Here is a 12,954-nt window from a genome sequence, read left to right as displayed (position 1 = left end):
ATAAGAAGGGGGGCCCTTGGGTTTGCTATAGCCCCAGGGCCCTATGTGTTCTTAATCCGGGCCTGCATACTGACGATGATTGACCTTAAAATGGTCTGCTTACTTTAACCTTTTGCTTTAATTATACTAGAACATTCATAACACTTTTTATGTTAAGAATTTACAGTATATGTATTCTGTAGGTACTCTGAAGATATTTTGTACATCAATTATAGAACATACAGTATACAACAACACACATTTTATCTTTTTATTATTTTTAATACTGTAACATCCACATTCAAATGTGTATTTACATTTTCATGCGTTTTGTGTTCAAACAGTTGTTAGGAAGCAAAAGCTGTTATCAGTGTGTGTCCACTGAATGATTAAACATTAAGATTAGTGGCATAATATCGTATGAAGCAGATGCTTTTGTCAAAATTACATACATATGGCAATAAAACAGTAGCAAAGGCACGGCACAATGTGGTATCATATCACTAAGTACTAGAGTTGAGCAAAAGCCTTTATCTTTTTTTACTATAAGTGCACTAAGGCTAACGTCAGTATAAATACTATAAATTCAGGTCACAGTTACAATTACAGATCAGATTAGAAGACAAAAACAATCATATTCAGATTAGACATTAAATGCAAAGTATGCATTACTTTGCATTAATTTCTACAATAAACATGTCAAATTCAGTCTAGTTGAGCAACACTGATTGTAGTTCTGGACGGGCAAAGATGTTTCTGAACTGTGTGTCTATTATATACAGTCTGATGAATTTCTACACATGACGAGGTGGTCATGTGATGTTGGCTTTAAAACACATTCTAATCAATGCTGAATATGAACATTTAACTGATAGTGGTGTTAATTATATAAAACAGCACACACTATGGATAGAGAAATACTGCTGTGGTAAAACATCACATAAAATGCTTATATGACACTTTCTGACACTGACTACAACCAAACTTGCTGTTACAAAGCTGTAAGAGTCAAACTGGTATTATGTTAATAGAGTAAGAGGTATGAAGTGTAACATTATTAAATGAATTATGAAATGTCTTTATCAACTTGTTTCCTTGTTTATCTAAAACCAAAGAAGCTTTTACTTGAGAGTTTAATAGCTCAAATTCATTTCTCACTTTCACTGTCTGGACTTATTCTAGAGGCACATAAAAGCAGAAACATGTTTTTTTTGTTGTTGTTGTAGCTGGAGCTCAGATCCTGATGTGACGGAGATGTTCATTCTGATCATCCTCGCTTTCATCATACATGTTTATTTCCACATCATCCACACTGTTCAACAAGGCATCTTTAAGAAAAGCTAGAAAAAAAAGAAGGAAAAAAAAGTGAAAACAGAGGAAGAAACACCACTAAACACCCTTAAAAGAAATACACACAGTTAGTAATTATTGCATGTTTAATAATCAGTGTTCAACCTCATGTTATTTCAAGCTTGCTTCTGTGAAACTCATAGGAAGATATCAAAAAGTAAAATGTTTCAAGGATTTTTTCACTTATTAACAGACAAAAACAATCATATAAAAATACAAATAATAAAATCCAATAATAATAACAACAATAATAATAATAATAATGAAAGTAAAATCCTCAGCCTGTATCATAAACCTTGACACAACTATTTGCCCCTCAGCCCATTCCATCTCATACAGTATAAGTGAGCCAATTGCTCAGTGAAAATAAATACTTATTTGAATACAAATCTTCCCTTAAATATGATCTCTTTTAAACTGGTTGGTAGATGTTCCATAACAGCCCCCCACCACATCTCTTCAAACCTGGCACTATCTCCCCTAACCACTGCAGTCTCGATACCAGAGTGAAAGACTAAAATGAATCCACTCAATTAGAATGCATTTTCTAGCGAGTAATACAAGCTTCTCACAGAGTAGAAACCGGCAATATATTTTGCTGGTAAACAAACAAACAAAAACGGTAAAATATCACCCATCTTCCATGACACCCCATCCCAGAAATTTGTAATGACTGGACAATGCCATCAAGGGTGTTTTTTTCTTCTTCTTCTTCATTTAATAAAGTCAACGGGGACCAAAAACAAGAAACATTCTTTGAAATATCTTATTTTGTGTTCCACAGATATGTCATACATGTTTGGAACTACATGAAGGACAGATTATTCATTTTTCAGTGATTATTATTTTAAGACTATTGCAACAAGCTTTGAATGTAATGCAACCATCAAATTGAAAGACGTGAGTAACTCACCCTTGATTGTAACTTTGAATCTCTTATTTTTAGTTCTTTCTCTGTTGATGATCTGTAGTGTATAATATCCACAGTTTGTGATTGTGATGTTCTTGATGGTCAGAGATCCAGTCTTATGATCCAGCTTCAGTCTTGTGAATCCATCAAGTTCAGAGCAGAGTTCTTTGTTTTTAGCTATAATCATGTCTTTAAATTTCCAGAGTATCAGATCATCTGGCTGTATTTCAGATTCATCAGTGTTTAGCGTGACAGATTCTCCCTCCGCCACTGGCTTCATCACTTCTCCATCTGTATCAAGGGCAATATAACAGTATTATTCAACAGAGAGCACTGGATCTGGTTACATAAACCTAACGAGACAGGCTACAGCATAAACTATAATATATAAACAGCATAAACATCATTGGAAAAGTCTGATTAGAAACTTAACTATTCAGAGAACTTATCAACACATCTAAACTCGTCAAAGTGCTAATCTAATTAATGATCATTCATGTTACACTGAAAGATGCGAGTTACTCACCAATGACAGTCACAATGAATCTCCAGTACTGGACCTGTGTGTTTCTGATCGTCTTTAGTTCATAAAGTCCAGAGTCTGCGGTGCTGGTATTTGTGATGGTCAGAGATCCAGTTTGATCATTCAGCTCCAGTCTGTCTCTAAATTTCTCCATCTCATACTTTACATCACTTTTAGCTATCAGCCTTCCTTCATGTCCAAATGTCCACACTATCAGATCAGCTTTCTTTATTTGAGTAAGATCAGGGTTTAGAGTGACAGGTTCTCCCTCCATCACTGACACGGACTTCTCTTTACTACTAAACACACCTGCAGACCAAACACAGAATGTCACTGTTAGTAAACATTTCACTGAGATTCCCCACTAAAGTCTTTGCTGGACACAATTCAAGTCCAAGTTTAACTGCTCGTGTTCAAGTTTATCACTCTAACTGCTCGTGTGTTTGGTAAAATCTTCAGTCATTTAAACTGATTCCTTAAAGCATTAACCTCTCGAACTGCTTTTTTTTTTTTTTTTTAAATCAGCATTTACATGCCATTCTCTATAGCACCATTTATAAAATGCATTACAGAAGACAAATGTGTGTCTTATATATGGAAAGAGATACAATAAAATAAAATCAGCAGAGTAAGAATAAATGAGACAGACTACATAGAAATACTGTATTACAAAGTTTTACATAAATACTGTCATAAGCAACAATCATCAGGCTCCAAGTCCATGTCTAGAGAACATGATCAGAACAGCCAAATACAAAAAAAAAAAAGATATTTATGCTGTGGATTCAGTTGCGTTGGTGGCAAATTTCAGCTCTCTTGATTGGGAGTTTGTTTTGAGGATATTCCTTTTCAATTTTAATAGCATCTTACATCAAATTTAGCATTCATTAGACTATTCTAATGCATGTTCATCTTCATTAGCTTTACTATACACAAATATGGTGCTGTCCACCACTGCTGAGAGCTGCACAGATGCAGTGATCACACTCTCAGACAGCTAAACTAATTAAGACCATTATTACACTGAAAGACTTACCATCGGGAACAACAGTGAACGTGAATGACTTGACGCTATTATTTAGCTTGTTGGTGATCTGTACAAAATAATCTCCACAGTCTGTGACATTGATGCTTGTGATAGCGATGGTGAGAATATCACTGCAATCCAAATTCAGTCTGTCTGTCAATCTCTTAGACGCAGTTATAAATTCATCCTTGTCCTGTTCACTGAATCTAGCTATAATTTCATATGGGTGTATTTTTGATCCAAACATTAAGAGCATCTCATCCTCTGAATGCATTTCAGTATCAATGCTTAATTGGAGAGTTTCTCCCTCCTTCACTGACACTTTCTTCATTTCATCCGGTTCTACGAACACACCTAAAAACAAACAAACAATCAGTTACTCAGATTAAACTAAAACTTTTAACTGAAACAATTACATCTTCACTAATAATTCTCATGAGAGTCCAATTGTATTTTCTACAGTCATTTGTATGGCAGCTTGCTCGATCATGCCTCCACACCAGATATATCAATTCCAGCTTAGACGCCAGATCTTGTCAGAAAATATCTGTTTTGTGTGGCAACAAAATAACTAGTCAGCAAAATTGTCTAATACCCAAAACCCATTAACAGCAATTCTTGTCTGGTACCCAAAACTGTTTTAACAGTCTTCTATCAGCCAAGAAGTTGAGTGAGTAAAGCCAGAGAAGAGCAGATACAGAAGATGAAGTGATGAAGATAAAAAATAAGCAGTTTTATTTATTGAATAGTCTTAGTTGCGTATGTTTAGTGCTCAGACTTCGTCTGACCAGTACAAATCAAGTGTTTCCACAAGCCATAGCAATGGAATCATGCTGCTTCACAACATCATCCTGTGACTATAAAAACCTTGAAATTAAGACATTCTCTGATCTCTTACTTGTAAAGACAAATAGCCCTTGAATCTTAATAATCATAAGACTAAACAAAAATAATATAAAAATATAAATGACTAATGAATGAAGTAGTCAATGAAATGAGTATATAAATGGTTTAAATAATTATCAATGATTATATGATTAAATGGAACAATACAATTATTAAATTATTCTGAAAAAAAGAAAGAAAGAAAGAAAGAAAGAAAAAAAGAAAGAAAAACACAACACGAACATATGGTTGCTGTCTTGAAGCAACACACACAGGTTGTTGTGAAGAATCCTTAGATCCTTCAAAACTAAAGCTCATATATTCTTGTATAAGCAGAAAGTCATACTCACTGCCATGACGTATCTGGATTTGATCCATGTACTCCTCCATATCTGTAAGAGAAGAAAGTAAGAAAAGACAAATCAAACATAAAAGGCACAATTAACAGAACAGACAACTGTGGAATGATATTAAACAAGTGCAGATCAGAATGTTTTACTAAATTTTCAAGAACATTTATGAAATGACACCAATCAGGTCTCTCCTCTGGGACTGAATTATTTGCTTTGGATTCCAGAAGTTATCCCATGTTTTCTTTCCTTTGAGAAAATAACATCCAAAACAGCTGGGACAAGTAGACTAATACTAATACTGACGACTAAGCTGTTGACTTACCAAAACACACGTAATTCATTTTAGAGTAGTGTATTATTAATATATTTTTTATATATTACATAATAAATATACTATACCATATACTACATTATATACTATTTACTATCATTTTCCATTTTATAAAAGCTTTTTTCATCCCACATATCCTGGTGTTTACATATGTAAAGTAAGAGAGACTATGAATTTGAAACAGAACTTAACTCAGAATTATGTTAAAGGGATAGTTCACTCAAAAATGAAAATTCTGTCATTATTTACTCACTCTCATGTCGTTACAAACCTGTAAAACCTTTGCTCATCTTCCGAACACAAATTAAGATATTTTCTGGTAATCTTGAAATGCACAGCAGAGACTGACGTGGAAGAAAATAAATTATTGAATAAAGTCGCTATTTGTTTTCTTTGTGCACAAAAAGTATTCTCGTAGCTTCATAAAATTACAGTTGAACACCTGATGGTACATGGACAATTTTAACAATGTCCTTGCTACGTTTCTGGGCCTTGAACGTGGTAGGATCCTTGCTGTCTATGGGAGGGTCAGAGAGCTCTCGGAATTCATCAAAAATATCTTAATTTGTGTTATGAAGATGAACGAAGGTCTTATGGGTTTTGAACAACGTGAGGGTGAGTAATTAATTGACAGAATTTTAATTTTTGGGTGAACTATCCCTTTAACCCAGAGTTTAGAATGACTTTGGGTTAAACATTGCAGTTATAAAACCATTTTCAAAAGCCATTTAGTATAAATGTTGTCTGGGAGAAAGGTTTAAGTAAAATATGATATCTGGTAATACTCCTTTAGAAGAAAACAAATGTCAGTCTAACAAGTTCCTTACATATTATTCTCCTGCACTAAATAAAATTTGGTGTAGTATGTTCTAATTGTGAAAAATGCTTTAATTTGTAGAGAAAATGTATTCAGTAAGAATCTGTATGACTCTAGAAACTTCATACAGCAAAGATAAAACCTGTTTCTGTCTTTCATCAGCTGTCATATTTGTCATACTGCTTGCCAGAAAAATGAAACATTAAGATAGACAATTAGTACAATGAAAGACTAGCAGTACTTACCCTCAGAAATAACACTGAATTTCCTGGAGCCGCAATTTGTTTTCACTTCATAAAGTCCAGTGTGTTCAGGTCTGATGTTCTTGATGGTCAGAGATCCAGTTTGATCTAGTTCCAGTCTGTCTTTAAATCTCCCACCAGCAACAGATCTACATTTCATCTGCTCCTCCTCTTTTATTAAAGAAGCTATGCACATTTCATTCCTAAACCACCACTCCATATCAGCCCCTCTCTCCAGTTGAAAATCAATCTTTAGAGTGACTTCATCGCTCTCCTTCACTGGCATCGTTGTCACTTCACCTGTGATGTGCATGGATAAATCATTATAATAAACAATGAAATTATCCATCAAGACATTAAAATGGTCAATTTTGATTTCACGGTGAGTTGAAGGTGCTAGATAATTATTATAATCATAATAATAAAATGATTTTATTATTGTGTTCGTTCGGTCATCAAGTGTTTAAAATGAATCTGATTGTTGTGAACTGCTGATCATTAAACCAGTGTATTCTGAAACCCTAAACCCAAACTACACTCTACTGAAACCAAATGAGGTCAACACACAGGAACAGATCTAGACGATATTCTCTGTTATCTGTAAATGACTGTTATTTTAGAATGAGTAAAACTTCTATAATTTAAAAGCAAAATGAAATAAATCTAAACAATATATATTATTACATTGACAGACATTTAAAACTACTTACCACAGACAGCAACTTTATATTTTCTGTATGAAGCAGTCCCTCCTTTGCTTTTGATCTGTAGTTGATAAAGTCCAGAGTCTGTTTTTCTGAGGTTTCTGATGATCAGAGATCCAGTCTGATGATTCAGCTGCAATCTGCCTCTGAATTTCTTATTATCATAGAAATAGGTCTTCTTGTTATTTTTACTCATTGTAGCAATAGGAGACTCTTCATCTTGTAACGTCCACAGCATCTGATCACCTTCTTGTATTTCAGTAACACCAGAGGGAAGGAAAGCAAAACCTCCCTCCTCAACTTCAACTGGCTCAGGTTTAACTGAAACAGTTTAAAGACAGAGATTAAACAAACGTAACCACATTCAATTGTGATCAGTGAGCTTATTTACTATATTTAAACAATAATAACAGAAACAATACATGAAGATTTTTCCATTAATCTTTTCATCATTTTTATGATGCCTGGAGCTCATTTCGCAACACAGTGGAAGATTATTAAAATGATGTTGTATTATTCAGCAGACAACACTATTAATTGTCTCACCTATAAGAAGGAAACAAAATTACAGAGCTATAACTCTTAAAATTACAGAGCTATAACTCTAAAAACAAAGTGCTGTGCACTGTTTTATTAAAGGAGTGCATGGTGAAACATTTAGCATAATTTGCATTTTAATATTTTGATAGGTGTGTTTTAAACCACATTAGTCTCATTAAACATTTACTGTATGGTGAGCATTGCAAATAAAAATAATTGGGAAAAAAGGAAAAAAGGAGAAAAAGAATACAGCATACACTTTCTGAGAAGGACTCATTGTAACAGTTTACTAACTGTCTTAAATAACTAAGTGTATTTAGGACAGTAAGCGGTCTATAAACAGTCATCAGTAGGCTCATTTGAGATGAGCAAAATCTGAGCAGAACTCTATAAGATGCATGCCAGTTAGAAATATGTTCCGAGTGCTTTTTTTGAAAAAAAAATACTCGGTTAAACTTTATTTCGATAGTCCACTTTAGACATTCTATTAACTATAAGTAACTTTGTAACTACATGTCAACTACATGTCAACTAATTCTCAGAGTAGACTGTTAGGGTAGGTTTAGGGTTAGTAGAATAAGTTGACAAAGAAAGTGTTAGAAGATATTAAGCAGACAGTCTACTAATACTCTACTAACTGCTAGCTGACATGTAGTTGCAAAGTTACTTACTGTTAATAGAATGTCTAAAGTGGACTATCGAAATAAAGTGTTACCAAAAACTCTTGTGATGGCAAGGCAGCAGTGACTAAATGTAAGATGGGAAACAACTTGAAAATACCACAGCTTAATGCTCATTGATTCACTTCATTAAAATAATTTACTTCCTTGATAAAAATCACTCCTGATATAATATTTCAAATATTATTTTACAGTGCATCACATTCTAACATTTCATCAAAGGATGTTCCCATTTACATTCAGAGATGTTATACCCTGAATATCCACTGATCCACTAAATAACATATTATTATCTTAGTACTGTGTGTTCCTAATTTAAATGTTTTTACGTGTTGGATTTTCATTGTTCAAAGGCCACATAGATAGCCTGAGAGTTTGTGACAACAAATGGCTAGCTGTGTTCCCGAGTAATACAATAAAGTAATTTTACAGTAGCAATTTTTACAGTATTAAGGACTGTAAAAAGAAGGACTAATGAAACGCCTTTGTCCGTGTTCACTCCGTCTCAAATCACGCTCATGGAAAGTGCTTGAGAAACAGTGTCTCTTCCGTGGCTCGGTACGCTTTCAACTTGTTTTTTTTGTCTCTAGCAAGAGACTGTATGACATTCACGTTACATGATTTGACAGATTTTTACGTAGAAAGGGCGACAGTGCACCGCATTAAAAGAAATGAACATTCATGTTTTCATAACCGCTGGCCAAATTAAAAAATAAGATTAAAATGTAATAATCTTTGAGAACAAAGGGGCCCCTGGTGTTTCAGGGGCCCCTACGCAGCTTGCGTACTTTGCGTATAAGGAGGATCTTGTATAAACAACAGGCCAAATACACACTGGAAAAGGAGATCAGAGTGGCAAATATCTTGCACATTGTCTATTTTGTATATTATTCTTTTTACTATCTGTGTCCTGTCTTGTCACTGTCATTCTGTCGCACTGTGGAGCTTCTGTCACTAAAACAAATTCCTCATATGTGTAAACAAACATACCTGGAAATGAAGCTCATTCTGATTCTGATTCTGATTATTACATTGACTGAAGCAACTCACCATTGACAGAAACAATGAATCTTTTGTATAAGGTTTCTCTGCCTCTTCTGATCTTCAGAGTGTAGAGTCCATTCTGTTCAGCTGTGATGCAACTGATGGTCAGTGAGCCTGTCTCCTGGTCCAGCACCAGCCGGTCTCTGAATCTCTCATCAGTCGCATTTAAATGCTCTCTGGTCTTTCTTCTGAACTTCTGAGCTATGAGAGTGTCTTTATCTCCAAACAGCCAATGTATATCATCATCCGTCTCTAATTCAGTATCAGGGTTTAAAGTGACAGATTCTCCTTCAGTTACTGACACTGACAGCAGCACATAGAAACAAAGAAATGAGGAGATTATTATTGATTTTGGAAATGAACATGTCATTCTCATTTAAGGACTAAGAGGATACTGTGCGATTCTTCATATGTGCTTCTAATAATCAATTCATCTTCTAGATGACTTTTACTAAAGATCTGCAACAATTTGCAATAATATTGCATGTGTTAACATTAATTAACTTGTTAATAAAATATTTTCCACTGAAAAATGAGGTTTTAGTCAAATCAACAAACTTGTTTTAAAACTGTTCATTCAGGTAAATATTAATATACATATTTTTCATCATCATATAACTAAATATAACATTCTGTTATTTACTCGCCCTCATTCGTCTAATGAATGAGCAGATTTTGAAGAATTTTCATGCAGCTCTTTTCCATGTAATGACAGCTTATAATGGCCTTCACAAAGTTGCCTCCACAAATAACATTAAAGACACCAGAAAATGAGTTCATCTGCTGTAAGTCTTCTGAACTCAGACAACAGCTTTATGTGCAGTTTAAGTGTTTGTCTGCTGAAACTCTTTGCTTTAGTTCTCAAATATTATCTTCCATACTCAAACACAGGTGCGAGTTCACCTATGAAACATTCAGTCAACTAATTCCCTCTTTTTCATGTTTGTAGCTCAAATAGCTTTTGTGTTGCATTTCAGACCTTTAGTGAATGGGAAGATGATCAGTCAATAATTACTCATATTTCTGTCTATTCACACACAAACCATCACTTGACCTGAGAAGACTTTGAATACAGTAAACGGATCACATGATACTTTTATGACAGATGACACTTAATAATACTTAAAATAGTTTGACAGACATGATCACTAAAAATTACTGTTGTACAGAAAAGAGCTCCATAATGTTTATCCAAATATCTTATTTTGTATTTGAAAGAAGAAATAAAGTCATACACGTTTGCAATGACATTAAGGTGGGTAAATTATGAATTTAAATTTTAGAATAAACTATTCATTCATAGGAATAATTAAACAACACTGAGTTTAGAGTTTCTGTATTAATAGTCTATGATGTTTAAATGAACAAAGTGAATGAAGCCATACATAATGATAAAAACACAAACACATGTCTGAGGTGCTATTAAAGACTCCAGATAAAAGTCAAAATGAAAGACCAAAGGACAGCAGGACTATGATTTTAGGCTAGTTTCTGCTAAATATCTCAACCTTCAATAGAAGAAGAACAAAACTACATAAACACAAACAGACATAATCAAAAACATCTTAAATTCAGCATTTCAAACAGACAGTATATTAATGTAATTCAGCTCAATACCAGACAATCACACACTTCATTAATTATTGTATCAATTACAAGCAGAACTTGTGGTTAACATAGAAATGTTGGCTGAAAAATCATTTTATACATTTAAATTTTACTTAACCACAATAAAGCTCGATGTTTTTTCTCTTGCTGTATCAACTGTAATACTTACATGTTTGGATTGGTAGATTAGAGGTCCTGGGACGACGGTAGTACATCACACCAGCAGCAGCTACAGCTGCAGCCACCAGCAGAACAACAACAACAATCCCTGCTACAGCACCTGGAGACACACCTGAATCTGGAACAGCTAAAGAGAGACAGTCATTAGTGTGAATGTGTGTCTGATCTATAACAAACACTAGAAATATCAGCACTATATAATCTAAATGTGTATTTGGTAAGTAGATCTTAATGTTAATGATTGTGATAATTACATATAAACATTAAAACAATGATGATTAAACTAATCAAATGTTAACATTGTCATTATAAGCCTGACAATAATCAGTATTTATTACAGATATATTCACAGGTATCAGCAATGTAAGAGAGAAACAGTTTGAGCTAATACAATTATTCACAGACAGCTGATAAACAATCATTACAATCAGTCTTGAGTTACTCACTGACAGTTACAGTGAATCTCCTGTATAAAGTCTGTTTGTTGCTGCTGATCTTCACTTTATAAATTCCAGAGTCTGTGGTTCTGGTTTTTGTGATGATCAGAGATCCAGTCTGATGGTCCAGTTTCAATCCGTCTCTGAATCTCTCATCATAATATAATGGTGAGCTCTTGGCCTCTATATCATGTTTAGCAATGAGTTTTTCTTCATCTCCAAACCTCCACAATATCAGCTCATTTCCTTGTAGTTGAGGAACATGAAGAGTGACAGGATCCCCCTCCTTCACTGACACGCTCTTCATTTCAGCTTCAGCCCCAGCAATAACAGATGGAGGCTCTACAAGAATCAGATTCACAGACAGAGATTCAACTTTAAACACTGTTCCTGGCACTAAAATATGAAGTTTTATGGTCAGTTACATATTATGGTTACTACACAAGGCATTTAGGAGTCATATATTAAGTTGTTTATGGTATTAATCTAATTTAAGTACTGTATTTAATTTTCTTTAAATGCATTCCTTTATTTAAATGTATTCATTATTTAACATACACATATATGCATATATATATATATATATATATATGAGGGGCCGTGCAAGCCATAATTCATTCTGGCACTCTCACACACTTACATTCTCCTTTCACATGCATACATTTCTACTCTCACAAACACATACATTCTCCTTTCACATACATATATTTTTGCTTTTACACACTTGCATTCTCCATTCGCATGCGCATTTCTACTCTCACACACATACATTCTATTTTCACATACATATTTATATATATATATATATATATAGAGAGAGAGAGAGAGAGAGAGAGAGAATGTACGTATGTCTGAAGAAAACGTGTATGTAAGAGAAGAATGTATGTATGTGTGAGAGAGAGTATAGTGGAAACGGAAGGAGTATAGTGGAATAATATAGTGTAGTATATGTATATAGTGTAGTATAGCGTATAAAATGTATGTATGTCTGAAGAAAATATGTGTATGTAAGAGAAGAATGTATGTATGTGTGAGAGAGAGTATAGTGGAAACGGAAGGAGTATAGTGGAATAATATAGTGTAGTATATGTATATAGTGTAGTATAGCGTATAATGGAAACGGAAGGCAGGTCAGGCACGATCAGGGTCATTGGGACAGGTTCTGACAAAATAAACAATTAATAAATGAAAAAATATAAAAGTAATAAAAACTAAATAAATTGGCAACAAGTATGGGAATCGGCTCATTTGATTGTAAAATAAAAAATAAAAAAAATCGGCCGGAATTGGAATCAGTCACGAAAAATCCTGATCAGTGCATCCTTAACTGGAATAGAGTTAGAC

At 34.0% G+C, this 12,954-nt stretch overlaps 1 protein-coding gene across 1 annotated transcript in view; it reads right to left on the bottom strand.

Annotated features, from left to right (window-relative positions):
* Positions 1 to 258: 258 nt before the first annotated feature.
* LOC107574206 (uncharacterized) overlaps positions 259 to 12,954 on the bottom strand; it is a 17,884-nt gene continuing 5,188 nt past the window's right edge. The window contains exons 3-12 of the mRNA XM_016260667.1: positions 11,620 to 11,952; positions 11,163 to 11,300; positions 9,392 to 9,688; positions 7,128 to 7,442; positions 6,421 to 6,717; positions 5,025 to 5,066; positions 3,799 to 4,143; positions 2,766 to 3,071; positions 2,243 to 2,530; positions 259 to 1,319 (exon numbers count right to left, since the gene is read on the bottom strand). Of these exons, the coding sequence (XP_016116153.1) occupies positions 1,213 to 1,319; positions 2,243 to 2,530; positions 2,766 to 3,071; positions 3,799 to 4,143; positions 5,025 to 5,066; positions 6,421 to 6,717; positions 7,128 to 7,442; positions 9,392 to 9,688; positions 11,163 to 11,300; positions 11,620 to 11,952 (2,468 nt within the window). The 3' untranslated portion in view covers positions 259 to 1,212. The remainder of the gene's footprint in view (positions 1,320 to 2,242; positions 2,531 to 2,765; positions 3,072 to 3,798; positions 4,144 to 5,024; positions 5,067 to 6,420; positions 6,718 to 7,127; positions 7,443 to 9,391; positions 9,689 to 11,162; positions 11,301 to 11,619; positions 11,953 to 12,954) is intronic.

This window comes from Sinocyclocheilus grahami, unplaced genomic scaffold (assembly GCF_001515645.1).
Source record: "Sinocyclocheilus grahami isolate Dianchi unplaced genomic scaffold, SAMN03320097.WGS_v1.1 scaffold2145.1, whole genome shotgun sequence".
NCBI lineage: Eukaryota > Metazoa > Chordata > Actinopteri > Cypriniformes > Cyprinidae > Sinocyclocheilus > Sinocyclocheilus grahami.
This window is presented reverse-complemented; position numbering and strand designations above follow the sequence as displayed.